Source organism: Brassica napus, chromosome A8, assembly GCF_020379485.1.
Source record: "Brassica napus cultivar Da-Ae chromosome A8, Da-Ae, whole genome shotgun sequence".
NCBI classification, from domain to species: Eukaryota; Viridiplantae; Streptophyta; class Magnoliopsida; order Brassicales; family Brassicaceae; genus Brassica; species Brassica napus.
Genome location: NC_063441.1, coordinates 21,149,647 through 21,174,024, shown reverse-complemented (window position 1 = coordinate 21,174,024; position 24,378 = coordinate 21,149,647). Strand labels below are relative to the sequence as shown.

Here is a 24,378-nt window from a genome sequence, read left to right as displayed (position 1 = left end):
TAACAATAGTTTTGGTGAGCGTTGACAAAAAGTTATCGAAATAATCCTTTCACAATTAAACATTATTGTGGTTATAATTCTTGAAGGAATATAGCAATAGTGTGGTTATAATTCTGAGTAATCTTCTGTTGCACTATGAGTGTGTTTTTTTTGGGTCAAACACTCAGAGTCTATTACTCTCTTTTTTTTTTTTTGGGGGGGGGGGGGGGGGGGGGGGTCAGATCTACTGATTAGTTATTAATCCAATTATTAATCTCAGAGCTGAATCCATTTCTGCTTAGTTTAGAATCAATATACCAAAACAAAGTGAACCTTCATTCCTTCAGTATGCATATCCAAGTAGTTCAACAATATTTCGTTACATTTCACTGCCCTTCTGTTGAATATAAAAATTTCACGGGGTTTTATAGACACTTTTGATTCATATTGACGCAAATAAGAACTAGTAAATAAACACGATAACCTGTGCAGGATAAACCATAGTTCATTTTTTTCTCAATTACTGTTACAAGAATAATCACAACAAAAGCCAAGCCACGTTCGACGACCACTAATTAATGAGAACGTGCTAGAGAGAATAACACTAGCTGTGCTGAGTGTAGACAAAATATCAGCGAAATAATCCTTTTCATATTTAAACATTAATTTCTCTCACACTGCTAACTTATTTATCTATATATATGTGGCTGTGGCACCAATACAAGATCCTACCAAATGGCCCTCTTACCTCAAAAATTCTTCTTCTCCTTTGATTAATTTGCCACCACAGAGCGAGTGAATATAAATACCTCTGGTTTGGCCACGTGTGAAAACCCTTTTTCTTCTCTTGCTATTCACTATACTACTACTACTCCTACTCCTACTCATATATAGTTGTTAATATATACTCAATGGCTACTAACGGCTTAGCTAGCCGGAAAAAAGATCCAGTATACCGAGGCATCCGGTGCCGGAGCGGGAAATGGGTATGCGAGATCCGCGAGCCGAAGAAGACCACTCGAATCTGGCTCGGAACTTACCCCACAGCAGAGATGGCAGCTGCTGCCTACGACGTGGCTGCTATAGCTCTCAAAGGCAGAGAAGCCCTCTTGAACTTCCCAGGATCCGTCGGGTCATACCCGGTTCCCTTGTCAACATCCGCAGCGGATATTCGAAGCGCTGCAGCCGCGGCCGCCTCCATGAAAGGGTGTGAGGAGGAGGAGGAAAATGCAAAAAAGAAGAGTAGTAGTTTCTCAAAGTCAAGATCAAGTGATTTCCACGTACATGATGACATGATGGCGTCTTCTTCGTCACGGTGTGTGATAGATTTTATGGACGAAGAAGAATTGTTGAATATGCCTAATTTTCTGGCTGATATGGCGGAAGGGATGATGGTTGCGCCACCGTCATGGATAGGTTCTCATCCGTCGGATGACTCTCCGGAGAATTTCAATGATGAGGACTTGTGGGGCAACTGATAACTAATAGGTTGTTTTGTGTTATATCCACGTACGTATTCGTAATCATCGGTCTTGTTCTTGTTGTTGTGTGTGCGTGTTAAGTATAGTATAGTCATAAAATTTTAAATTATATGTATGTCCAATTTTGCTTTTTTTTTTTAATATGTTTAATAAAAGGTGTTCTTGTCGGTCATATTGTACATGTTCTTAGTTATTGATATTAACTAATGCTGGTTCTGCAAGATTAGGTTTCAAGGTGCAAACTTCTCATTTTTAAAAGGTGTTTGTGGAATTAGGGTTTGGGTTGTTGTGGATTTTCCATCAGTTAGTTAGGGCTTAATTAGCCTTATGGTAGTGCTCTTTTTTTTCTATAGCGTTTGTATTACACAATGACTATATATATGTATCAAGAATAACTTAATGATATTTATGTTGATAATTTGAGAATATCAAAATCCAAAGGCTAAACTAACATTTTGGGGTTGGTTTAGTGTCGATAGGCAAATCTGGTTACTTTGCGTAAGAGCTAATTACATGGGTGAAGAGTTTATGTTGAACGTTGGATGATTAGGGGTGCACATGAAGACTTTAACTATTATAGCTTGCTAGAACTTAGGACTTTTACATACATAACTTGTTAATACTGATAAAATTATGGGTGTTCGTTCACCACAACTGCTTTATTAGTTTGTTTTTCTCGTTAGAAATTCACACAGATGAATAAATTTAAATGATAATTTCGAATCTAGAACGTTTATTCCCTTTCCGAATCAGAGTTACCTATGTGGTTTTACATGCTTCTTGTTAAACCACAAAAGTCCTTTCACATTTATATTTCTCTGCAGGTGAAACATAAAAACGGGTGTTAACTAGGTTGCTTCCCAAATTGTCGACGCATTTTAATATTGCACTCTTTTATATCACTTAGAGACCCAGACGTGTTGAGTAACATGATATTTGTTGGATTTTATCGTCTCTTCTTCGATCTAGATGAGATGCATAATCATTGTTTTCTACCTACACAACATATTTATTTCATTGTTTTAGATACGTTTGGAAATACATCTAGCGATCTAAATTCCACTTAATTCTTCTTCTAGTGACATGTTTTTTCATATCATCATATGTAATATCAATTGACTGATTGATGCTTGTTTCCACAATGATATATGTATATAAATATATACTATATATTGTCTAGTGTTGCTTTTGAAAAGTTCCGGTGTCCCGAGTTTCCTTTTCTGGATATGTTTTTGTTGTAAAGATTGTGCCATATATGTAAGGACATGATAATGTTTTCTTTCTTAGTCACTTTTGTCGTTTTCTTTCTTGGTCACTTTTGTCGTTTTCTTTCATGGTCTCCCCTTGTGAAAACGCTATGTTCACCAGCTTTTTCACGTCTTTAGTTTGTGATACTTTCTTGCTAAAAAGGATATTTGATACTTGAGTTAAAATTAATATTTTTTACAATAAAATAATATCTATATCCGTAACATACTTCATTGGTAAAAATACTATTTCAACATATTTCATACAAAATAAGAAAGTTGTTTTTTTTTTGTCGGTGATTTATTTAGATATTACAATTATGAGAAAGATTACAAAGACGATTCGATAACCGACAATACTATCTGCCTTATGAGTATCTACGCCTAACTGCATCATTTGAGCCGTCTTATGAAGATCACGCCTGACCGGATTTACTTGCACCATGTTGAAAAATCTTTGTAAGCCTTTCTTCCGTAATCGCATAATTGTTGAATAAATCGCTTGCCCCGAAAATTGAATCCTGGATTTCCTGTGTAATCTGCAAGAAATTGCTTAGTCTGAGATTTGAACCCCAGACCTAAGTATAGAAACCTTTAAACTATAACCACTATGCTACGGTGATTCCATAATAAGAAAGTTGTTTAAAACATGTATTATACTTCTATAACATTCAACTCCTGTTTATATTAAATTGAATGTACCACATGTTATTAGAATTAAGATTAAATTTAATAATCATTTATACATGTACCACATGTTATTAGAATTAAGATTAAATTGTGTATTTTTGGTCAAATTTACGTTTAAAAATTAAAAACAGTATTTTATTATAATTGTAAAATATAAATACAACAACACATAATTTGAAACAGGGCGAATTTTCTAAATTCAATTGCAAGTATCTATACAATCTACATATCTATATTATTAAAGTTGAAGTACACATTGAGATTGAGATTGTTTGGCAATATGGATAGTAGTTAAAAAATAGTACTGTTTGGAAACATGGATATCAGTAAGTTAGGAAAAAAAATAATGGGCTTATGCTACTAAAAATTTGAAAGTCTATTACATTATATTAAAAAATAATGGGTCTATGTTACTTGATATATATATATTCAAATCAAAATAATAATTTAAAATTGATTTATATCAAAAATTTATTCAAAAATATACATATATTTAAAATTTGATTTTTTCTAACATATTTTCCAATAACTATTATAAAAATGTTTTCAATATATATAATAAAAATACAATACAAAGCCCAATTTCAAATACCAACTTAAATTATGGTTTTTATATTTCATATTAAATTTAAAAATATAATATATGTGATTATTTATATGATTGTACGTATACAATATTATTAACTATAAGAAAACTTATTTGATGGTACATATAAAATACAATTAATTATAAGATAATACATATATTGTAACCTATGATGACACATATAGGATATATATATATATATAAAATAGTGATTAGGGGTGGGTGTTCGTGTTCGTTTTCGGGTCTTTTTGGGATTTCATGCCCAGTTCAGATCTTTGAGGATTTGGTTCGGAATTGGATAACCAATTTAAATAGGTTTGGTTTAAATATTTGGATAGAGAATTAATAATTATTTACGTATTTTTGGAGTTTTGAGTATTTTTTAACTATTTAAAATATTTACGTTTGATTATTTATATATATTTTCAAGTATTTATGCGAACTTAAAAGTATCATATATATTTAGGATGTCTTTAAATATATTAAATCTAAAAATAATTAATATATATAAGTATATAAATCTATTTTGGATACCCAAAATACTTCGGTTTGGATCGGATTAGGTTTCAGTTCTTTAAATACCAAAATTTTGAATAATTCAGATATTTATTCAATTCCGGTTCGGATTCAGTACTACTTATTCGGATTGGGATTGGTTCGATTTTTCGAGTTCGAGTTTTTTGCCCAACTCTAAATAGTGACATAAAAAGCAAATAGCATCATATTTTTTTTTAAAATACACCCGCACGGGCGTGCGGGTCAAAATCTAGTTTAATATTAAATCTGATAGACAACACGAATACTAACTGTACTAAATTGATAATTAATAATTTAACGCCAAAAAGTTGGTCCGAAATAGTTTTAACACAAAAGCAAAATCACCAATATACTATAATCTTGCCTGAAACGGACAAAGAGATATTACTTAGAGAGGTGACCATGTGGTTTTTCTTTAATCATATCCGTCACTAAGTTCTATATAGCTTTAGCTTTTCACAACCTTTTAATATTGTATCTTAAAGTCACATAATGAATTATTTTGACAGTATTAAAGGGGTTCTGTCTTTTATAAATGGTAAAGGTATGGGTCCAAAAAAAAAATTCCCTCTTGTGTTAAAGAATAATTTATAAAGAGAATATTCTCATTTTTGTAGTTTTAAGAAAAATGAAACTTCAGAATTACTTACTAAAGTTAACTTGGCTGACAGTTTACCTCTATGTATTCGGATTTTACTATTAATGGGCATCTTTCAAATTGATATTGTCGTTGAAGACGGTGTTAACTGGCAAAAACATTAAACATATTATACAAAAACATTTAAAAAAAAGTGTACACTTTTATAACTGTTATATTGCTCTTGTTTTGGGATAAAGCTGCCGCCAACTGAGAAAAAAAAAGTATTTTCAGAACTGTTAAATTTGTTAGTGGGTTACAATGGTACATGATGAATATGTAATCCTCATTACGTTTTCACATTGTTAGATATTTATTTAAAAGATGTAATTGCAGATCCTATATCAATAAAACATGAAAGTAATCAGTTTTGTTATGCAACCACAAATAAAAAAAATGTACCAAAAAAATCAGAGAGAAAGAAGAACCGGACCGGTTTGTTTCCAATGTTAAAGAGCGCGGGAACTTACGGCTAAGAAGACGCAAGAGAAAAAAAGAAGAAGAGAAGTGTGTGTTTGTTACTTCTTTACGGGGCTTTGATCAATACTACAACAGGTATGATTCTCTCAATGTAAGCTTATATTTTTGATTAGGCAGTGATAGTATTTCGTGTAAGCTTATATTTTTGATTCAATTTTTAATTACCTGACGTAAGCTGATCGGTACACTTTCTCAAAACCCGATAAAATTCGGTTTTGTTCGGTTCAGTTGTAAACCGAAATTTGAAATTACCTATGTTATGTTGAGGAACTGAAAAAGCAGCTCAAGAAAACAAAGAATCCAGAAGAGGCTGAGGAACTCAAGAACAGGTTAACTTATGTTGTGAGTGGTCCTTTCTTTTGCTCTCCTCTTGTGTTATTTACTGATTCACTGCTCTAACCATCTGTTGACTTATGTTATAACCTCAGGAGTCAGGAGAAGTGGTTGAAATATGATCCATCAACAAATAACAAAGGAAAATTAATACTTACAGAACACAAAAGGAAAGAAAGAGAAGCCGCAAAGATGGGGAAGAAGCCTTACTATCTCAAACAATGTATGCTCTTAGATTGTGTTTAACATATATCAATTTCGAGTTTCTTTATTTGCCAACAGTTTGCTGAATCGTTTTCTTACTTGTGATGCAGCTGAAATCCGAAAGCAAGCACTCATCGAAAAGTACAACAGTCTCAAGGTATGTAGAATCAGTTTTTATTAACTCATAAGCTTAAAATGTTCTATAAAAACATAATCTCTGAACCACTTTTTTTCCTTGTGCAAATGCAGGAATTTGGGAAGCTTTCATCGTTTACAAACGGAGGAAGAAGAATGCAACAAAGGATCACAGATAAATGCCTTATCGTCGAGCCGATGCCTCAGATCAATAAAAGAGAGAGAGAGTCAGAGAGAGTATTGCTTTCAGGTTCATGCCGAGAATTGAGATGAAGATGAGCTAGCTATAGGGAGAACAAAAACGTTTTTGATCGCTATTGAGTAGAGGTTTTATCTCCACCTCCGATACAAAATCGGATCAAACATTTTAATTATTCTATTTACATGATATGTACAACATAGTGAGAAATGTAGAAGGCAACCAGATCAAATCCAACTATTAGATACATAATAAAAAAGTCTCTAAGATCATCATATAACGTGTGACTAGGAGACTTGGTCGAATCCCATGAGTGTGAAGCTGGTTTTGTGTCAGAAGGCTCGACAGAGTGTATTAGTCGCAGTCAAGTTAGAAGAGTGTTGCTGTTCAATGGGAGGGATGTTTGTGGGACTACAGACTCTGATTCTCTTTGGTTCTGAGATCCTCACGTTGGAGATGGCAACCACAAGCACATCCACCACACCGCTCTCATCTTCTTCCTCCTTCTCCTCTGTGTTGGAGAATGAATCAGATGTTGTCTTCTTCTCTATGTTAGTTCTGTTTACGTTCAGACTGCGAATCTGGAGACACGGAGGAGGAGGTCCTGCTTGACCCTTGTGCTTCGACTTGATACACATCGTCTTGAGTGTCATGTCTGTGTAGAAGAGTATCCATGGATGCCCTGAAACACACAAGTGAACATATAGTAAGCATTAAACAACGACAGACAAAAAAATTCAATGATACTGCACGCGCTAAATGGCTTACTTAGCACTTCATCCGCTGTGATTCTGGCAGATTCGTCCCTCGTTAGCATTCTTGACAATAGATCACGAGCCGGTTTGGAAACGGACTCCCACACACCCGAGTTGAAATCAAGCTTCACTTTCTTTATCGCTTCGAAAATGGCGCACCAGACAAGAGAGCGTACAAGAGGACTCCTGCACTCCAAACGTCGACTTTCTCTGAATAACTTTCAGAAATAACTTCAGGTGCAACGTAAGCAGGACTCCCTGCCAATCCAGACAACGTTTGACCTTTAGCAATCCTCATGGCAAGCCCAAAATCAGCAAGCTGAATCTTCCCACCACCTGTGAGAAGAATATTCTCAGGTTTTACATCTCTATGCACAACTCCCATCTCGTGGCAATAGCTAATAACCAGCATAAGTTCCTTGAATACATTAGCTGCTCGCTTCTCAGAACACTTAACCATCTGATCAACCAAACGTCCCCCGGAACACAGCTCCATCACAAGATGGAAACAATCCGACTCCTCATAAACCGCATGCAATGTGACAACCAGAGGATGACCAGACAAATGCTGCATAATCTCAACCTCCCTGTGAACAGTCTCCTCCCCCTTTCTCAGAGTCTTACAAGCGAAATCCATCCCGTTATTCCTCGACCTACAGATCCTCACCGATCCAAAGTTACCTTTCCCAATACTTGGACCAAAGACATAATCATCATCTATCTTATTCTTCCTACCCGTCTGCGTAGAAACATCAATGCAACCTATCTTCCTTCTCAAACCTCTCCCTGACGAAACCAAAGACGATGCACCACAGGGAGGTGCAGTAGCAACGCCAGCGAGACGTCTCTTAAAGGAACCAACAGAGTCATTCTCCTTGCACCGCTTCTTAAGCCTAGCGTAACCTTCTAAAGAGAAGTGTGACCTGAAGTTGGTTGTTCGTGACGCAGCTGCACATGATGACTCCTCTGAACACTCAGTTTCACTTCCTTTCCGCTTCTTCCTCATCAAAAGAGGTAACTTTACCGGAAAATGCTAGTTCGAAATTGCAAAGCCTTACACTCAGTCCCTTGATCGAACCTCGGGGATCACCAAAAAGCGTTCTTTCTGCCGATGAGGAAGACCCAATGGAGCGAATTGAAGAACTGGTACAGAATCGAATCCCGATAAATCAAAACAGTAGCGAAGATCAAAACCCTAGCAATCTCGACGAATTGGGGAAAAAAGCTTAAGCCTGAATCAAGCAGCAGATCTTCGTTTAAGAAGAAGGATATAACGAGACTGTGTGATGTGTGTATATATCTATAAACCGGTGCAATGTCGGTCCTGAGAAAACCGGTTTATGATTGAACCTTCTCGACTCGAAAAGAGTCTTTCTTGACGAAACGCCCAATAAATACAAAAGCCCAATAATATCTTTGCCACGTTTTTTCAGGGGCCTTAATTAAAATATGTCTTTCAGACACATTTATTGTATGTTTATAAAATAACCCCGTATATATTCGTTATTTGTAAATAAACCTTGTCTTGTTGTTGACTGTTGACTAATGGAAGCACATGAAAACTATTAAATGATTTTTATATTCAAATATTTAATTTCCTAAATCATCATCGTCGTCGTCTTCCTCATTTCTCTCGTCCTTTCTCGAAACCCTAGCGAGATTACCAATTTCGTTTCCTGAGATCGAATCCTCACCTTCTTATGACGTAACGCTACCTCAATTTCATCGAATTAGGTTAATTTCGCGAAGAATCGAGTAAAAAATGTCAACTGTGACTACGGAGAACTCCTCATCATCACGCCGTCTCTCCTCCGACGCAATCGATCAATCACCGTTGCTATTAACCGGCGATGAAGGAGGAGGTTCCGGGAACAACGGACGGAGATCCTCCGTGAGGAGACAAGGATTGAGGGAAGCGGCGAGGTTTCTAAGCCGCGCGAGCAGCGGAGGACGCGCGATGCGGGAGCAGTCTGTGATTGTGAGGGAGGCTGCGGCGGAGCAGTTGGAGGAGAGGCAGAGCGATTGGGCCTACTCGAGGCCCATCGTGGTGCTTGACATCGTGTGGAACTTGGCGTTTGTGTCTGTTGCTGGGGCTGTGCTGGTGATGAGCAGGAATGAGCATCCGATTATGCCGCTTAGAGTTTGGCTATTGGGGTATGCGTTGCAGTGTGTGTTGCATATGGTTTGTGTGTGCGTTGAGTATAAGAGGAGGAATAGGATGAGGACGAATAGGAGGACTACGTCACGTTCTTCTTCTTCTTCATCTTCTTCCTCCATGGAGGAAGATGCTTTGGGTTCAAGGAGGAATTCAGATGAGCATCTGGAGAGCGAAAGCAGCAGGTATGTGGCTAGACTTGCGTTACTTGTGAGCTTGCTTTGGCTTGGTAGCATTTGAAGAGATGAAGCTTTTGCTGCACTTAGATTGTGGTTTTTTATTAGCTGGTGAAGAATAGATTTGATGTGATACGTTTCACTTAGAAGATCAGTCTAGATTTCAAATTACAGATAACTGGATACTTTTGCATGACTTGTGTGAGCTTGCTTGGTAGCCTTAAAAAGATGAGGCTTTTGTTGCACTTAGATTGTGGTTTTTATTAGCTGGTGAAGGAAAGATTTGATGTGATACTTAGAAGATAAGAGTTTTGGTTTGGATGCTTAAATGGCTTGCTTACTTTTATGATCTTGCCATATTGTTGTTCTGCTTCCTAGCTAAAGCTTTGGTTGCACCTTTTAGACAAAGCGTCTATCTTCTATGTTCATTGATGCATGTTACAGCCTAGACTCTAGATTAAATGCAACCTTTGGTGGTTGGTTACTATCATCATTTTTCTTTCCTAATGTCAGGTATTAGATAGTTACAATAGATTAACTCCTTTCTTATAACACAAAATAAGGGTGTCGGATTGTTTTTTTTTTAATCTCACTTAAGCAGTTTTGCGAAGCATCTGGAATCTGCCAACACAATGTTCTCATTTATTTGGTGGATCATTGGGTTCTACTGGGTGTCTGCTGGTGGCCAAGAGTTGGCGCAAGAATCTCCACGGATTTACTGGTTTGTTCTTTCTCCCATCCCCTATATTTTGACTAGTGTATGTCGCCTTTAGTGTCTGAATGCCTTGCTTATTATTTTCAGGTTGTCTATCGTCTTTCTGGGTTTCGATGTGTTCTTTGTTGTCTTCTGTGTTGCCTTGGCCTGCGTTATTGGCATTGCTGTTTGCTGTTGCCTGCCATGCATCATTGCAGTTTTGTACGCTGTTGCAGATCAGGTACATTCTCATAACCAGTTCAACTTATATCCTGATTCATAAGTAGTGCTAATAACACAAGACGATGAAAAAACAGGAAGGGGCGTCAAAAGAAGACATTGAGCAGCTCACCAAATTCAAGTTTCGGAAAGTTGGTCGTGTCAACAAACACGCCGGTGATGACGCCCAAGCAAACACCGAGGGGATAATGACAGAGTGTGGTACAGATTCACCCCTTGAACATACCATTCTTCAGGAGGATGCAGTAAGTCTAGACTACAACAACACACAGTTCACTCCTATCATCTTAATATAATTACATTGTCATGATTCCTGATTCTTACGGTTCTGCATTGTAGGAATGTTGCATCTGTCTCTCTGCATATGAAGACGGAACCGAACTAAGGGAACTTCCTTGTGGCCATCATTTCCACTGCTCATGCGTAGACAAATGGCTATACATAAACGCCACTTGCCCACTCTGCAAATACAACATCCTCAAGAGTAGCAACTTGGACCGTGAGGAAGTCTAGAAGAAAAATATTCGCTTATTCATGACCCCACATAACATTTGATCAGGAAACTTGGGGTCCAAAGGTAAAAAAAAAAAACGACTGGTGTTTTTTAGATATGATGCATTGTTTGTGATTTGCTATCTATACAAATTATTATACGTTTGTTTGTTTTTATATTGATTTTTTGGTTTGTACATGTATATCTATCTTCTGTCACTTACAACCACTATTTTGTATTACCTCTCTGTATCATGGATCTTTCATCATCTGGAGATTGGTCATTGAAGATTTTGATCTTTGAGTTTATAAAGTTTCTCGATGGTCAAGTCCAGGTTGGTCAATGATCAGAACTTTTGTTGATTAATTCTGATGTTACCATCACATCTAGCTCAACTTGAATTTTTCTTTGGATGAAATGGTTCAACTTGAATTGAAACTGATCCAAAAAATCAAGTTGATACGTTTATTCGTTTGCGTGGCCTAAATTATTCATATTTATTTATTTGGCCAATCAATTTGTTTGCGTGACCGTAACACTCGACTGAACCAATTCCGGTATATACTTTAAACCGACCAATTAAACTGGGTTGGTCGATAAGTTTCTGGTTTTCTTTTGTCCGTCACTAGAGCTCGTGCCGTGGCTCTTTAGTTTACAGGACAGTGAGTTCAGGTTTGAGCTAGGAAAAGGATCGATTCAGCAGCAGTAGAGATAGTGCTGATGATACGGAGTGCTGCTAAATCCTTGAGATCTGTTCATCCTCGTTTCATGGAGACAGGTACTCTGACAACTTCTTTGCTCCATGGGCGATACGAGTTCTTGTCTTGCTGCGGAAGAGACTTCTCTTGTCTCAGCAGCGATAGAAACCTCTCTTACAAAGAGAGATTGACAAGTGGCATTGCCGGTATTAACAAAGATGACGCAGTTCATCTCTTCAAGTCCATGCTCCGGTCTCGTCCCCTCCCTACTGTCACTGACTTCAATAAACTGTTCAGCACCGTCGCCAAGACAAAACAGCACAGCCTCGTGTTATCCCTCTCCAAGCAGATGGAATTCAACGGTGTTGCCTTTGACCTCTACACTCTCAACATAACGATGAACTGCTTCTGCCGCCTCCGGAAACTCGGTTTAGCATTTTCCGTAACGTCGTTGTTTTCAATGCATTGATCGATTGTTTGGTGAAAGAGAGGAAACTCAAGGAGGCTGAAGAACTGTACAATGAGATGATCACAAGGGGCATAGATCCTGATACCATTACTTATAACTCTTTGATAGATGGGTTGTGCATTGAAAACCGCTTAGATGAAGCCAACCAGATGGTGGACGTGGTGATGGTTAGCAAGGGATGTGATCCTGATATAGTGACGTTTAATATCCTCATTAACGGGTACTGTAAGGCTAAACTGGTTGACGAGGGGATGAGAGTTTTCCGTGAGATTTCTCTGAGAGGGTTGGTTGCTGATACAGTCACGTATAACACTCTTGTTCAAGGGTTTTGTGAAGCGGGGAAACTCGACGTTGCTAAAGAACTCTTCCAAGAGATGGTTTCTCAAGGTGCTCGTCCTGATATTGTGACGTACCGTATTTTGCTGGATGGGTTGTGTGACAATGGAGAACTACAAGAAGCATTGGACATACTTGAAAAAATGCAAAAGTGTAAGAAAGGCTCATTGTCTGAAGCGGATAAGTTGTTTAGAAAGATGGGAGAGGAGGATGGGACTGCGCCAAGTGAGTGTACATACAACACACTGATCCGAGCTCATTTAGGAGGTAGTGGTGTAGCCACTTCAGTTGAACTCATCGAAGAAATGAAGAGGTGTGGGTTCTCTGCAGATGCTTCCACCATGAAGATGGTTATTGACATGTTATCTGATGGTAGATTGAACAAAAGCTTTCTAGATATGCTTTCTTGAATGATCTTATCTTCATCTATGAGAAAGTCCTGAGCAGTGTTTTATGATGCTAATTATTAGAAACTTAATGTTTAACATGTAAACAGAGCGTGATGCCTTCTTCGTTTTCATTCTTCATGTTTTTTCGTTTCTAAGTCATGTTGGTATATTGAGGAGACATGAAGACATCATCTTAATGTAGTGGTGTTGTCACATTCTGTTGAACTCATCTGAGAAATGAAGAGGTGCTTTTTTGAATCTTATTAGTTAAAGCCTGTTGTTTTTGGTGTATCGAGTACAACTACTAACTGTGGTATGTGAGTTCTCAGGTCTTGTCCGATAAATATCTATCTTATTATTTTTTTTTTTTTTTGAAACACAAAAAATTTGGACCATTTCTCGATTTGTGCGTGTCATCCTTGCGCAGGGGCCATGCTAATCTTCTCTGTATCGTTCCAATTTTATCGGATGTCCCCGAAGGGACATCTTATTAAAACTTATTAAAACTTATTAAAACTCAAGTACAAAATTGGAGTATTTGGAGACTTGAATAGGACTATTAAAAAAAATTAGAGTGTTTAGAAACATGAATTGTAGTCTTTTAAAAAAAAATTAATTTTGTTTGGAAACAAAGATAGTAGTATTAAGAAAAAAAAAGTAATGGGCTTATGTTATCAAGAAAAATTAAAAGTCCATCATATTATAAGAAACTATCTATTTGGGCCAGATTTAAAATATACGAAAACGGTCAATCTAATTGCCTAAAACTTTTTCTTTTCTAAACTAACCATAAAACAAAATTTAAACTTTATACACATATTTCAAATCAAAATAATAATTTAAAGTTGATTTATATCAAAAATTGATTAAAAAATAATACATATATTCAGAAATGGATTTTTACTAAACTATTTTTCAATAACCATTATAAAAAAATGTTGTCAATATATATAATAAAAATACAATACAAAGCCCAATTTGAAATACCAACTCAAATTGTGGTTTTTATATTCATATTAAGTTTTAAAAATATAATATATGTAATTATTTATATGATGGTACGTATAAAATACTATTAATTATATGATTACTTATATGATGGTACATATAAAATACGATTAATTATATGATGACAGTATACGATATATAATAATGAATAGGGATGGGATTTCGGGCACCCATACGGGTTTGGTTCTGATCGGTTTGTGTTTCGGGTTTTCGGAGTCAAAGATTTAAACCCTGTTAGGATGTTTCTAAATTTTGGTTTGAGTTTGATTCGGATCTTTGCAGGTTTGGTTCGCGTTTGGATAACCCATTTAAATTATTTTTAAAGTTTTAAATCATTATCTATTTTAAATTTCTCAAAATCTATAAATAAAATAATATATTATCTATAAATTTGAATAACATATGTCAGAATACCTAAGCTTAACATATCAATTGGATTGATTTAAAATTTTGGATATGGAATCAAAGTATTTTTGGTGATTTGAGTATACTTTAACTATTGCAGATATTTACTTTTGACTATATATATATATTTTCAAGTATTTAAACCAATTTAAAAGTATCATTCTTAATGTTTTATATACGTTAAATCTAAAAATAATTAATATATATAAGTATATAAATCTATTTTTAGATAAATTCGGGTACCCGAATACTTCGGTTCGGATCAGTTTGGTTCTCTAAATAACAAAATTTTCTATAATTCGAATATTTAATCAATTTATGTTCGGGTTTGGTACTATATTTTCGGATCGGTATCGGTTATGTTCCTTGGATTCATTTTGTAAAACCCTAATAATTACATGAAAAACAAATATCAACATATTTTTCAAAATATACATCCGCGCGCCTGCGCGGGTCAAAATCTAGTAATTAATTACAGTAGAAGCATTTTGGTTCGTGTATCTGCGTTTGAACTTTGAAGGAAAAAAAAAAAGACAATTCTAAATCATATGAAAATGTTGTGAGAGAGTGATCAAATATCCAAAACTCTTGTAAAGTATACTGGTTGCTGGATTTGATTTATACCGGTTATTGGGTCCGGTTTGTTTTAGACCGGTTATTGAGTCCGGTTTGGTCAATTTAGAGCAAAACCTTTTTATCAAGAAGCTAGAGAAATGGAGAGAAAGTTCTGTTCTGCTCCTCTAGTTGCCTCTGCCACTGTTTGTAGGTACCTTTCTTTAACCTCGTTGATACGACCGTCTATCTATCTTACTACTGTCTTGTTGCTAAAGCTACAATCTTTTCTCAGCCTTGGACTCTCTCAGTACCCATCTTATCCATAGTGTTTTAATTTTCGTTAGCCATTTCGATTGCTTCATAGTTTTTTTTTTGTTTGCTGAGTTACGAAGTTGTGAGTCTGGGGACTTCTTATTGGGTGGTGATGCTTTTTTTTTTCACGCCCGCTAGGTGTTCGACGAATTGCCTCATCGGTTCCTTGGCTTGTTAGGCGTTTTAATAATCTGAATTGTTCTAGATATCTCATGTGTCTTAGACTAGTCTTTTTATTTCAGTTTATCTGTGGATTCTCTTTGTTCAGTCTAAATTTCAAGGTTGATTTTACCCATCTGATGCTGATCTCATGTACTTTTGTAGGCTGTCCTGAGCATATGCTGTCATAAAAAGGCTCTCTTTCTTGTTAGCTAAGCACGCACGAGTGACATGGCAATGTCATCAGTTTCAACTCGATTCCTTGTTCTTCTCCAAGACTTTTCAGCCTTCAGGAAGATATCATGGCGTTCTGCTGCAACTAACTACCACCGCCAATCGCGTCTCTTATGCCATGTTGCCAAAGAAGATGGCTCTCTTACTCTTGCAAGCCTTGAGTTAGGGAACAACAGCCCAAGGAGATCGGGGAAGAGTAAGGCTACGAAGCTTGAAGGAAGCTTTGTTTCTGAAATGAGTCAACAAGGTAAGGTAAGAGCAGCAACGAACTATAAAGTCAAAGTAGTGAAGGAGAAGAAACCAGCTGAGATAGTGTCTCCTTTGTTTTCTGCAAAGTCATTTGAGGAGCTTGGCCTCCCTGATTCGTTGCTAGACAGCTTGGAAAGAGAAGGCTTCTCTGTCCCAACAGATGTCCAATCCGCAGCTGTCCCTGCAATAATCAAAGGTCATGACGCAGTGATTCAGTCTTACACAGGATCTGGCAAAACCTTAGCTTATCTGCTTCCGATATTATCAGAGATTGGTCCACTCTCAGGAAAAGCTAAGAGCAGCGAGAAGAGAGCTGAGATTCAAGCGATGATCGTGGCTCCATCAAGAGAACTCGGTATGCAGATAGTAAGAGAGGTGGAGAAGCTCCTCGGACCTGATCACCGTAGAATGGTTCAGCAGTTGGTTGGTGGTGCTAACCGGATGAGGCAAGAGGAGGCGCTTAAGAAGAACAAACCTGCTATCGTTGTTGGCACTCCAGGGAGAATTGCAGAGATAAGCAAAAGCGGGAGGTTGCACACTCATGGGTGTAGATTCTTGGTGCTAGACGAAGTCGATGAGCTTTTATCTTTTAACTTCCGAGAAGATATCCATCGGATTATTGAACATGTGGGAAGGAGAGCTGGGGCTGGTCCTAAAGGAGAAGTTGATGAACGTGCTAACCGCCAGACCATTCTAGTCTCTGCAACGGTTCCGTTCTCGGTTATTCGAGCAGCTAAGAGCTGGAGTCACGAGCCTGTCCTTGTCCAAGCCAACAAAGTCACTCCTCTTGACAGCGTTCAAACAACCGCACCGGCTATTAGCTTAACCCCCACAACTTCTGAGGCTAACGGCCAGATTCAGACTACCATCCAGAGCCTACCTCCAGCGCTGAAACACTTCTACTGCATCTCAAAACATCAACACAAAGTCGACGCGTTAAGGAGATGCGTCCACGCCCTTGATGCCCAGTCCGTTATAGCTTTCATGAACCACTCGAAGCAGCTGAAAGACGTGGTCTACAAGCTCGAAGCCCGTGGTATGAGCTGCTCCGAGCTGCATGGAGATCTCGGGAAGCTAGGGAGATCAACGGTTCTGAAGAAGTTCAAGAACGGGGAAGTTAGAGTGCTTGTGACTAACGAGCTCTCTGCTCGGGGTCTTGACGTCGCGGAGTGTGATCTAGTGGTGAATCTTGAACTCCCAACGGACGCGGTGCACTACGCACACAGAGCTGGGAGGACGGGGAGGCTGGGAAGGAAAGGGACGGTGGTTACAGTGTGTGAGGAATCGCAAGTGTTTATAGTGAAGAAGATGGAGAAGCAGCTTGGTTTACCTTTCGAGTATTGTGAGTTTGTTGATGGAGAGCTTGTCGTCACTGAGGAAGATAAAGCTATTATAAGGTAAAAGGAAACTAAAGAATGTAATATTATTTTGCTTCCTCCTACTAGTTTTCAGATACTTTTATAACATAATCAAATTCAGAGTGTTGTCTTTTTATAATGTTATCCTAAACATATTTGCTTTGATCTACTGTCTACAACAAGAACGACCGTTGCAGGACTTAACAGTACTGCTAAATAAACGACGTCGTTCTGTAAAATTAAACCGGTTTTGAGTTTTTAAAGGAAAAGGTTGAACCGGTTATCGTCTCTCCCACAAAGGCGTACGTGCCCTAAGAAAGGAAAGATTCATCAGAGGAAGACATGACATTGATGATGCGGAGAAGATTGATTACTCTTCATCCTCGTTTCATGGAGACAGGTACTCTGAAAACTTTCCGACACGAGTTCTTGTCTTGCTGCGAAAGAGACTTCTCTTGTCTGAACAGGAGCGACAGAAACCTCTCTTACAGAGAGAGATTGAGCTGTGGCATTGCTGACATCAAGAAAGACGATGCTGTTGATCTCTTCCAGTCAATGATCCGATCTCGTCCTCTTCCTAGTATCATAGATTTCAGTAGGCTGTTTAGCGCCGTCGCCAAGACAAAACAGTACGAACTCGTGCTGTCCCTCTGCAAGCAGATGGAGTTGCAAGGAATCGCACATAGCATCTACACCCTAAGCATTGTAATAAACTGCTTCTGCCGTCGCAGGAAGCTCGGTTTTGCTTTTTCTGTTCTTGGCAAAATCTTGAAACTTGGGTATGAGCCAGACACAGTCACGTTTTCAACTCTGGTAAACGGGTTATGTCTCGAGGGTAGAGTGTCTGAAGCTGTGGTGATAGTTGATAGAATGGTTGAAATGAAAGTTAGACCAAACCTCGTAACGCTCAACACTCTTGTCAACGGACTTTGTCTCAAAGATCAAGTGTCTGAGGCTGAAGCACTAGTCGATCGGATGGTGGAACATGGATGTCAACCCGATCAGTTTACCTACGGTCCGATCTTGAACAGGATATGCAAGTCAGGGAACACTGTCTCAGCCTTGGATCTGCTCAGAAAGATGGAAGATAAAAAGGTCAAGCCTCAAGTAGTTACATATAATATGATTATTGATAGTCTCTGCAAAAATGGGAACTATGATGAAGCACTCAGCCTTTTTAATGAAATGGAAAGGGAAGGGATCAAAGCAGATGTTATCACCTACAACTCTCTCATAGGAGGGTTCTGTAACGCCGGAAGATGGGATGATGGTGCACAGTTGTTAAGAGATATGATCACAAGGAATATCACCCCCAATGTCGTCACGTTCAGTGCCTTGATAGATTGTTTTGTGAAAGAAGGAAAGCTTAAGGAGGCTAAAGAATTGTACAATGAGATGGTCCCAAGAGGTATAGATCCTGATACCATTACATATACTTCTTTGATATATGGTTTGTGCATGGAGAATCGCCTAGACGAGGCTAACCAGATGATGGATCTGATGGTTAGCAAGGGATGCGAACCGAGTATCGTGACTTATGGTACTCTTATAAACGGATATTGTAAGGCTAAACGGGTTGTTGATGGAATGAAACTTTTCCGGGAGATTTCTTTGAGAGGGTTGGTTGCTAATACAGTCACCTATAGCACTCTCATCCAAGGGTTTTGTGAAGCGGGGAAACTTAATGTCGCCAAAGAACTCTTCCAAGAGATGGTTTCTCGTGGCGTGTCCCCCAGTGTTGTGACTTATGGTATTTTGCTGGACGGGTTGTGTGACAATGGAGAACTAGAAGAGGCTTTAGAAATACTTGAAAAAATGCAAAAGTGTAAGATGGGTATTGATATTGGTATATACAATATCATCATTCACGGGATGTGTAATGCAAGGAGAGTCGATGATGCTTGGGAGTTATTCTCTAGCCTCCTCCCTCTCAAAGGAGTGAAGCCTGATGTCAAAACGTACAATGTAATGATTGGAGGACTATGTAAGAAAGGCTCATTGTCTGAAGCGGATAAGTTGTTTAAAAAGATGGGAGAGGAGGATGAGACTGCGCCAAGTGAGTGTACATACAACACACTGATCCGAGCTCATTTAGGAGGTAGTGGTGTAGCCACTTCAGTTGAACTCATAGAAGAAATGAAGAGGTGTGGGTTCTCTGCTGATGCTTCTACCATGAAGATGGTTATTGATATGTTAGCCGATGGTAGATTGAACAAACGCTTTCTAGATATGCTTTCTTGATCTGATGGTTCATCGTTGGATTGTGTAATAAAATCTTGAACGATCCATAGAATCATCAACTAGCTATTTTATTCATAGAAGTAAACAGACCCGTTCGGTTACATGGAAAGTAAAAGCAAACTATATATGATGTGTATGTAAACACTTTTCTTTGTATATTGAGCGATTAGAGAGAAGAGTAAAGTTCAAAGCTTCTTCTGGTAACCCCATGGATTGTTGTTTGCCCAATTCCACTGGTCTCTGCACATCTCCTCCACTCCATACTTTGCCCTAATAAAACAATTTAAACCAGATCATATCACTTAACAACTGTTTAAAAAGGCTAAAAAACCAAATGGTTAAATGGTGAAAGAGTTGGAAACTTACTTCCAGCCAAGTTCTTTCTCAGCTTTCTCTGTTGAAGCATAAACTGCTGTTGCATCTCCTAACCTTCTCGGACATAGCTTGATCGGTATTTTCTGCAAATAAACCATTTTTATAGCACAAAAACATTCCAGAGATATTCTAATTTCACACTCAGGTCTGTGTTTGTTACCTTGCCAGAAGCTTTCTCAAAAGCAGCAACCATTTCTAACACAGACGTTCCTCGTCCAGTCCCTAGATTGTAAGCAGTACAGCCTGATAATCACAACAAACATGTCTGAGTTACGTATCCATCAAAGAGTGAATCATCTCCTGAGATCATTACCTATCTTTGGATCATCAAACAGCTTCCTTAGCGCAGCGATATGTCCATCAGCCAAATCCATCACATGGATGTAGTCCCTCACCTGTTTTTCAAATCATATTCTTATAAAACCAAAAACTGAATACGAGACCCTGAGATTGAGACTAGTGTCTTTACCGCACTACCATCCTCGGTAGGATAGTCATGTCCATAGACATTGAGTTCAGGCAAGCGTCCAACAGCTACTTGCTGTATGTAAGGCATGAGGTTATTAGGGATACCCTTTGGATCCTCTCCAATTCTTCCACTCTCGTGTGCTCCCACAGGGTTGAAGTACCTCAGCAAAACAATCCTCCACTCTGGCTCCGCCGCCTGGATATCTCTAGCTATCTCCTCAAGAAAGAGCTGCCACAAGAGAGAGTAAGGCTGTGACTTTCAACAACAGAAACTCACAAAGTGTAAAGCTTTTCTTTTTATTTACCTTTGTGCGACCATAAGGATTCATAGCCTTTAACTCAAAGTCCTCCATGCATGGGATCTTCTCAGGTTGTCCATACACAGTCGCAGATGATGAAAACACCATCTGTACACATATTACAACAACACTCCAATGTAAAAAGATTAAATCTTTTTAAAGCATTTTATTAAAGGCTGTAGTAGGATCTTATCTAACCATTTTGCAGTTGTGCTTTGCCATGGTCTCGTAGAGATTGATGGTTCCAACCAAGTTATTGTCAAAGTAGCGGCGAGGGTTGCCAACACTCTCACCCACAGCTTTAAGACCCGCGAAATGGATCACAGCATCAAACCTGTTACCCTCACAAGAAACCAATGAAAGTTATTAACTTTACAACTCACCTGAACATAAAGAAGAATTTAACAAAGAACAATACCTCTGTTTGGAGAAGAGTTTCTCAATATCCCCTTTGTTCCTTAGATCACCCTGTAATCAATCAACACCCTTTAAGTAAACAAGTCTACACAACTAAAGAAGATACAGAGCAACGATTTCAATCACAAAGACAACACCTTTATGAGATTTTTCTCGAAAAGAGACCAAGAACAGAGCAATTCATACAGAGATACAAAAACAGAGTAACCATTTCAATCACAAAGGCAACACCTTTATGAGAATTATCTACGAAAAACAGAGTAGAAAGAGAAGTAGTAACGGTTACCTGAGTGAACTCGAGCTTCTTGGAGAGATCAGGACCAACGAGCTCCCTAACCCGATCAACGGCTTCGATAACAGAGTTATCAAGGTTATCGATGATCGAGACCTTAAACCCCTCTTTGAGAAGCTGAACAGCGGTATGCGTCCCGATGAATCCAGCACCGCCGGTAACGAGAATGTTCTGCTCCACAGACGAACCCATTTCTCAAGATCGAAGTTTTATCGAAGAACCCACGAGGAAAGATCGATTCTTTTTTATACTGGTCTTTTGGATAAGAGAGAGAGATCACAGCGAAGAAGATGATAAGAGAGAAGAAGGCACAAGAAAGTTGGGGTCTTTATTAAATGGTATTAAGTAGCTTTTTGTGGGATGCAAGTAGATAAGAAGAAGGAAGGCACGCAAAGCGAAGAAATAGGAAAGGAGTGAGTGTGGGCTCAAGAATGTCTTTGTTGGTTTCTATTTAAAGGCGGCAGAGAGTGATGATGATGATCATCCGTGTTGAAAGGTTGATGGCTCTGTTTCCTCAATTTTCAGTTACGTATTCATCCTCAATCTTGTCTTTTTCCTTAGGGGAGGATTTAAATAAATAAATAACTTCTTGGTGGACAAATTAAAAAGATGAGTCTTTTTGTTGCAGTTTGTATTTTTAATTCTATTTTTGTAAAAATGTGAAAACTACTGATAACCAAATTGGCGAAATTAAAAAAAAGGTATTTTTTTTGCAGTATGTATTTTTAATTATATTTTTGTTGCAGTATGTATTTTAGTTATATTCTTGTAAATGTGAAACCTACTGAATACTGTTGGGGAAATTAAGAAGATAAAGTCTTTTTCTTGCAGTTTGTATTTTATTTCTATTTTTGTAAAAATGTGAAAACCACTGATAACCAAATTGGCGAAATTAAAAAGGTATTTTTCTTGCAGTATGTATTTTAGTTATATTTTTGTTGCAGTATGTATTTTAATTATATTTTTGTAAATGTGAAACCTACTGAATACTGGTAACCAAATTGGGGAAATTAAGAAGATAAAGTCTTTTTCTTGCAGTATGTATTTTATTTCTATTTTTGTAAAAATGTGAAAACTACTGATAACCAAATCTACGAGAATAATTGCAAAAAAAACAGAGGATAGTTACAAGACAGAGGATATTTTTCCTACGCGTTACTGTGTTTCTTTTTGCGGTAAATCTCTCAAGTTATGAAGTAATCTTACTGTCATTCACTGACCATAACGTTTTTAATTATTGATTCATAGTAATGATGTACACTAAAAGTTTAGATAACGGCGTTGTCCAATCAAACATTGGTTGTTAAACTTGTCCATCCAATCAACCCTTACATAATTCGATTTGGTGGTTACTTTTGACTGATTGCTTCAAACATCTCACATGTTTAGGTTAGAAAGATTGGTACAGATACTTAATGCAGAGCTACCAAAGTGAAGTAAGTTTCTTTGCATAACTGCTAATGGCTCTGCCATAACCACAATCACTTTGATTTTCTGCATTGAGTAAAGTGTTCCATAGGGGAGCAAAATAAGCATTTTCACATTGTTTTTGAGTTATTAAAAGTTTTGAATTTCTTTTTTGGGGTCAAACCTGACTAACAAAAGATGACAAGAACTTCTGCTTCTCTCTGTCACATACCATAAGAAGATAATCCAGCTTCATACTAGAAGATTCTTCTCCATTGACTATGTTACCAACTTCAGAACCTACTAAGCTTGAATCTGAAGTTGGAGCTTTACTCGTGACATCAAGCTGCGTTTCTTGATAAAACAACAAACATATCAGCTACATGTCAGACTCCTTGTAAAAGGTCTTATAGTCTTTGTCTCTATCTATTACCAGTTAGAACTGATGTATTTTCAATCTCTGATAATTACACAGCTCCACTATCTCCAGCTTCTCCATAAGTTGTAGTTTCTTCGAATGAGAATCACGGGTTCCATCAAAATCTCTAACTTTCGTTTATCTCGAGTGAACGTGGCTCGAGCTCTGAGACATTCACTCTCCCTCTTATGTAGAATTTACAGAGGAGAGAAATGGCTATGGCGAGCGAGGAATGAGCTTTATCAGTGATTTCAATAACGTCTTTCTGTTCTCCGGTTTAAGAGATGAACTACATGTCGTTTTACCTTTTTCTCGAACGTCAAACACTGATCTTTTTTCTCGCATAGACTACATCAATTCCCTTTAGAAATAGAACAGAGCCTGTGGAATTTGGTTAATGAGCCTAACTAAACTCGGCCCATAATGAGATGTTAAAAAAGTGGGCAAAACTGTAATTTAGTAAGGATAGACACGTGAATAAGGCGACAAAAGCTTAAAAGAGGGGGTTGGGTTGGGTTGGGTTGGTTTATACGTTCTAGTGTTCTACGACCCGCGGTTTTCATTCTGAAACCGTCTACGCAGCTACGCTCGTTGCTCGAATTTTATCTGTAGCCGATATTTTAGGTAGAGCTTCTTCGTTCGAGAAATGCTTATGGTTTATGCTTTTCTGGATAACTTTTGGGGATATTTAATTATTATAAAGTGTGTGTGTTCACATGCTTTTAGGTAAATGTCAAAAGGTTCTAATTCTGTTTCTAATGATGTTTGAAAAACAAACAAAAAGTATTTTTATTGTTTATATTTCGAGTGTTTGACCATATTATAATAGGGTGAACAAAAAAATAAGGTGAACAAAAACAAAAGACCTTACAATATAACACAAATCGTCATATGAATCTCTGGTAACTAACAACTATAGCATTTCATTTTAACCAAAAAAAAAACTATAGCATTTCATTATTGTGTTTATACATTATTCACTTCTATATAAATACACCCAATGTAATAATTTTATTTATAGAAATTTACTCACTAGACATCCACGAACTAATCAAAATTCAAAAGGCCAACAAAAAGGGTTGCACCAATCGAAAATCGTATTTCAACCAGATATTGGTTCTATATCATATCACCTTTGAAAAAAGAAAAGAAAAAACCATAGTTCTATCAAAATCCATCGAATCCATTAAAACTAGGTTCCACTAGTTAAGTAATTGGATTTTTTTCACTGAAAACTAGCAGAAGTACTGACCTATACCGGGGGAGAA

General features: G+C 37.6%; 7 protein-coding genes, 1 non-coding gene and 2 pseudogenes across 11 annotated transcripts; 7 read left to right on the top strand and 3 right to left on the bottom strand.

Annotated features, from left to right (window-relative positions):
• The first annotated feature begins 711 nt into the window (after positions 1–711).
• LOC106382381 (ethylene-responsive transcription factor ERF027) lies at positions 712–1,632 on the top strand. Its single transcript, XM_013822403.3, has one exon. It carries the CDS (start codon positions 891–893, stop codon positions 1,455–1,457), a length of 567 nt encoding a protein of 188 aa, XP_013677857.1. The 5' UTR covers positions 712–890; the 3' UTR covers positions 1,458–1,632.
• Positions 1,633–5,055: 3,423 nt separating this feature from the next.
• Positions 5,056–6,524, top strand: LOC106433568 (annotated as a pseudogene).
• A 72-nt stretch (positions 6,525–6,596) lies between these two features.
• LOC106382379 lies at positions 6,597–8,535 on the bottom strand (annotated as a pseudogene).
• Positions 8,536–8,834: 299 nt separating this feature from the next.
• On the top strand, positions 8,835–11,319 carry LOC106382380 (E3 ubiquitin-protein ligase At1g12760). 2 transcript variants are annotated; one of them, XM_013822402.3, is made up of 5 exons: positions 8,835–9,603; positions 10,196–10,315; positions 10,397–10,529; positions 10,606–10,773; positions 10,868–11,319. In XM_013822402.3, the coding sequence occupies exons 1-5, from the start codon at positions 9,026–9,028 to the stop codon at positions 11,039–11,041; spliced, it is 1,173 nt and encodes a 390-aa protein (XP_013677856.2). In that variant the 5' UTR covers positions 8,835–9,025; the 3' UTR covers positions 11,042–11,319. The 2 variants fall into 2 exon arrangements, with proteins under 2 accessions (XP_013677856.2, XP_013677855.2); XM_013822401.3 differs by having other exon boundaries at positions 10,193–10,315.
• A 422-nt stretch (positions 11,320–11,741) lies between these two features.
• Positions 11,742–12,188, top strand: LOC125577178 (pentatricopeptide repeat-containing protein At1g12775, mitochondrial-like). The gene has a single exon (XM_048738229.1). It carries the CDS (start codon positions 11,742–11,744, stop codon positions 12,186–12,188), a length of 447 nt encoding a protein of 148 aa, XP_048594186.1.
• A 56-nt stretch (positions 12,189–12,244) lies between these two features.
• LOC106378791 (pentatricopeptide repeat-containing protein At3g22470, mitochondrial-like) lies at positions 12,245–13,044 on the top strand. Its single transcript, XM_022690368.2, has one exon. The coding sequence runs from the start codon at positions 12,245–12,247 to the stop codon at positions 12,932–12,934; it is 690 nt and encodes a 229-aa protein (XP_022546089.1). The 3' UTR covers positions 12,935–13,044.
• Positions 13,045–13,294: 250 nt separating this feature from the next.
• LOC125577519 lies at positions 13,295–13,397 on the bottom strand. Its single transcript, XR_007315928.1, has one exon. It is a non-coding gene; the product is annotated as a U6 spliceosomal RNA (small nuclear RNA).
• A 1,461-nt stretch (positions 13,398–14,858) lies between these two features.
• Positions 14,859–17,358, top strand: LOC106382377 (DEAD-box ATP-dependent RNA helicase 47, mitochondrial). Of its 3 annotated transcripts, none has more exons than XM_048738226.1 (2): positions 14,859–15,092; positions 15,518–17,358. In XM_048738226.1, exon 2 carries the CDS (start codon positions 15,584–15,586, stop codon positions 17,234–17,236), a length of 1,653 nt encoding a protein of 550 aa, XP_048594183.1. In that variant the 5' UTR covers positions 14,859–15,092; positions 15,518–15,583; the 3' UTR covers positions 17,237–17,358. The 3 variants fall into 3 exon arrangements, with proteins under 3 accessions (XP_048594183.1, XP_048594184.1, XP_048594185.1); XM_048738227.1 differs by having other exon boundaries at positions 14,961–15,088; XM_048738228.1 differs by lacking the exon at positions 14,859–15,092 and adding an exon at positions 15,093–15,188.
• Positions 17,359–17,535: 177 nt separating this feature from the next.
• LOC106382376 (pentatricopeptide repeat-containing protein At3g22470, mitochondrial-like) lies at positions 17,536–19,638 on the top strand. Its single transcript, XM_013822395.3, has one exon. It carries the CDS (start codon positions 17,536–17,538, stop codon positions 19,432–19,434), a length of 1,899 nt encoding a protein of 632 aa, XP_013677849.2. The 3' UTR covers positions 19,435–19,638.
• Positions 19,484–21,927, bottom strand: LOC106382378 (bifunctional UDP-glucose 4-epimerase and UDP-xylose 4-epimerase 1-like). Its single transcript, XM_013822399.3, has 9 exons — positions 21,280–21,927; positions 20,995–21,044; positions 20,775–20,910; positions 20,583–20,684; positions 20,279–20,506; positions 20,123–20,204; positions 19,970–20,052; positions 19,801–19,892; positions 19,484–19,704 (listed from the first exon to the last, which is right to left on the bottom strand). Exons 1-9 carry the CDS (start codon positions 21,475–21,477, stop codon positions 19,620–19,622), a joined length of 1,056 nt encoding a protein of 351 aa, XP_013677853.2. The 5' UTR covers positions 21,478–21,927; the 3' UTR covers positions 19,484–19,619.
• Positions 21,928–24,378: the final 2,451 nt, after the last annotated feature.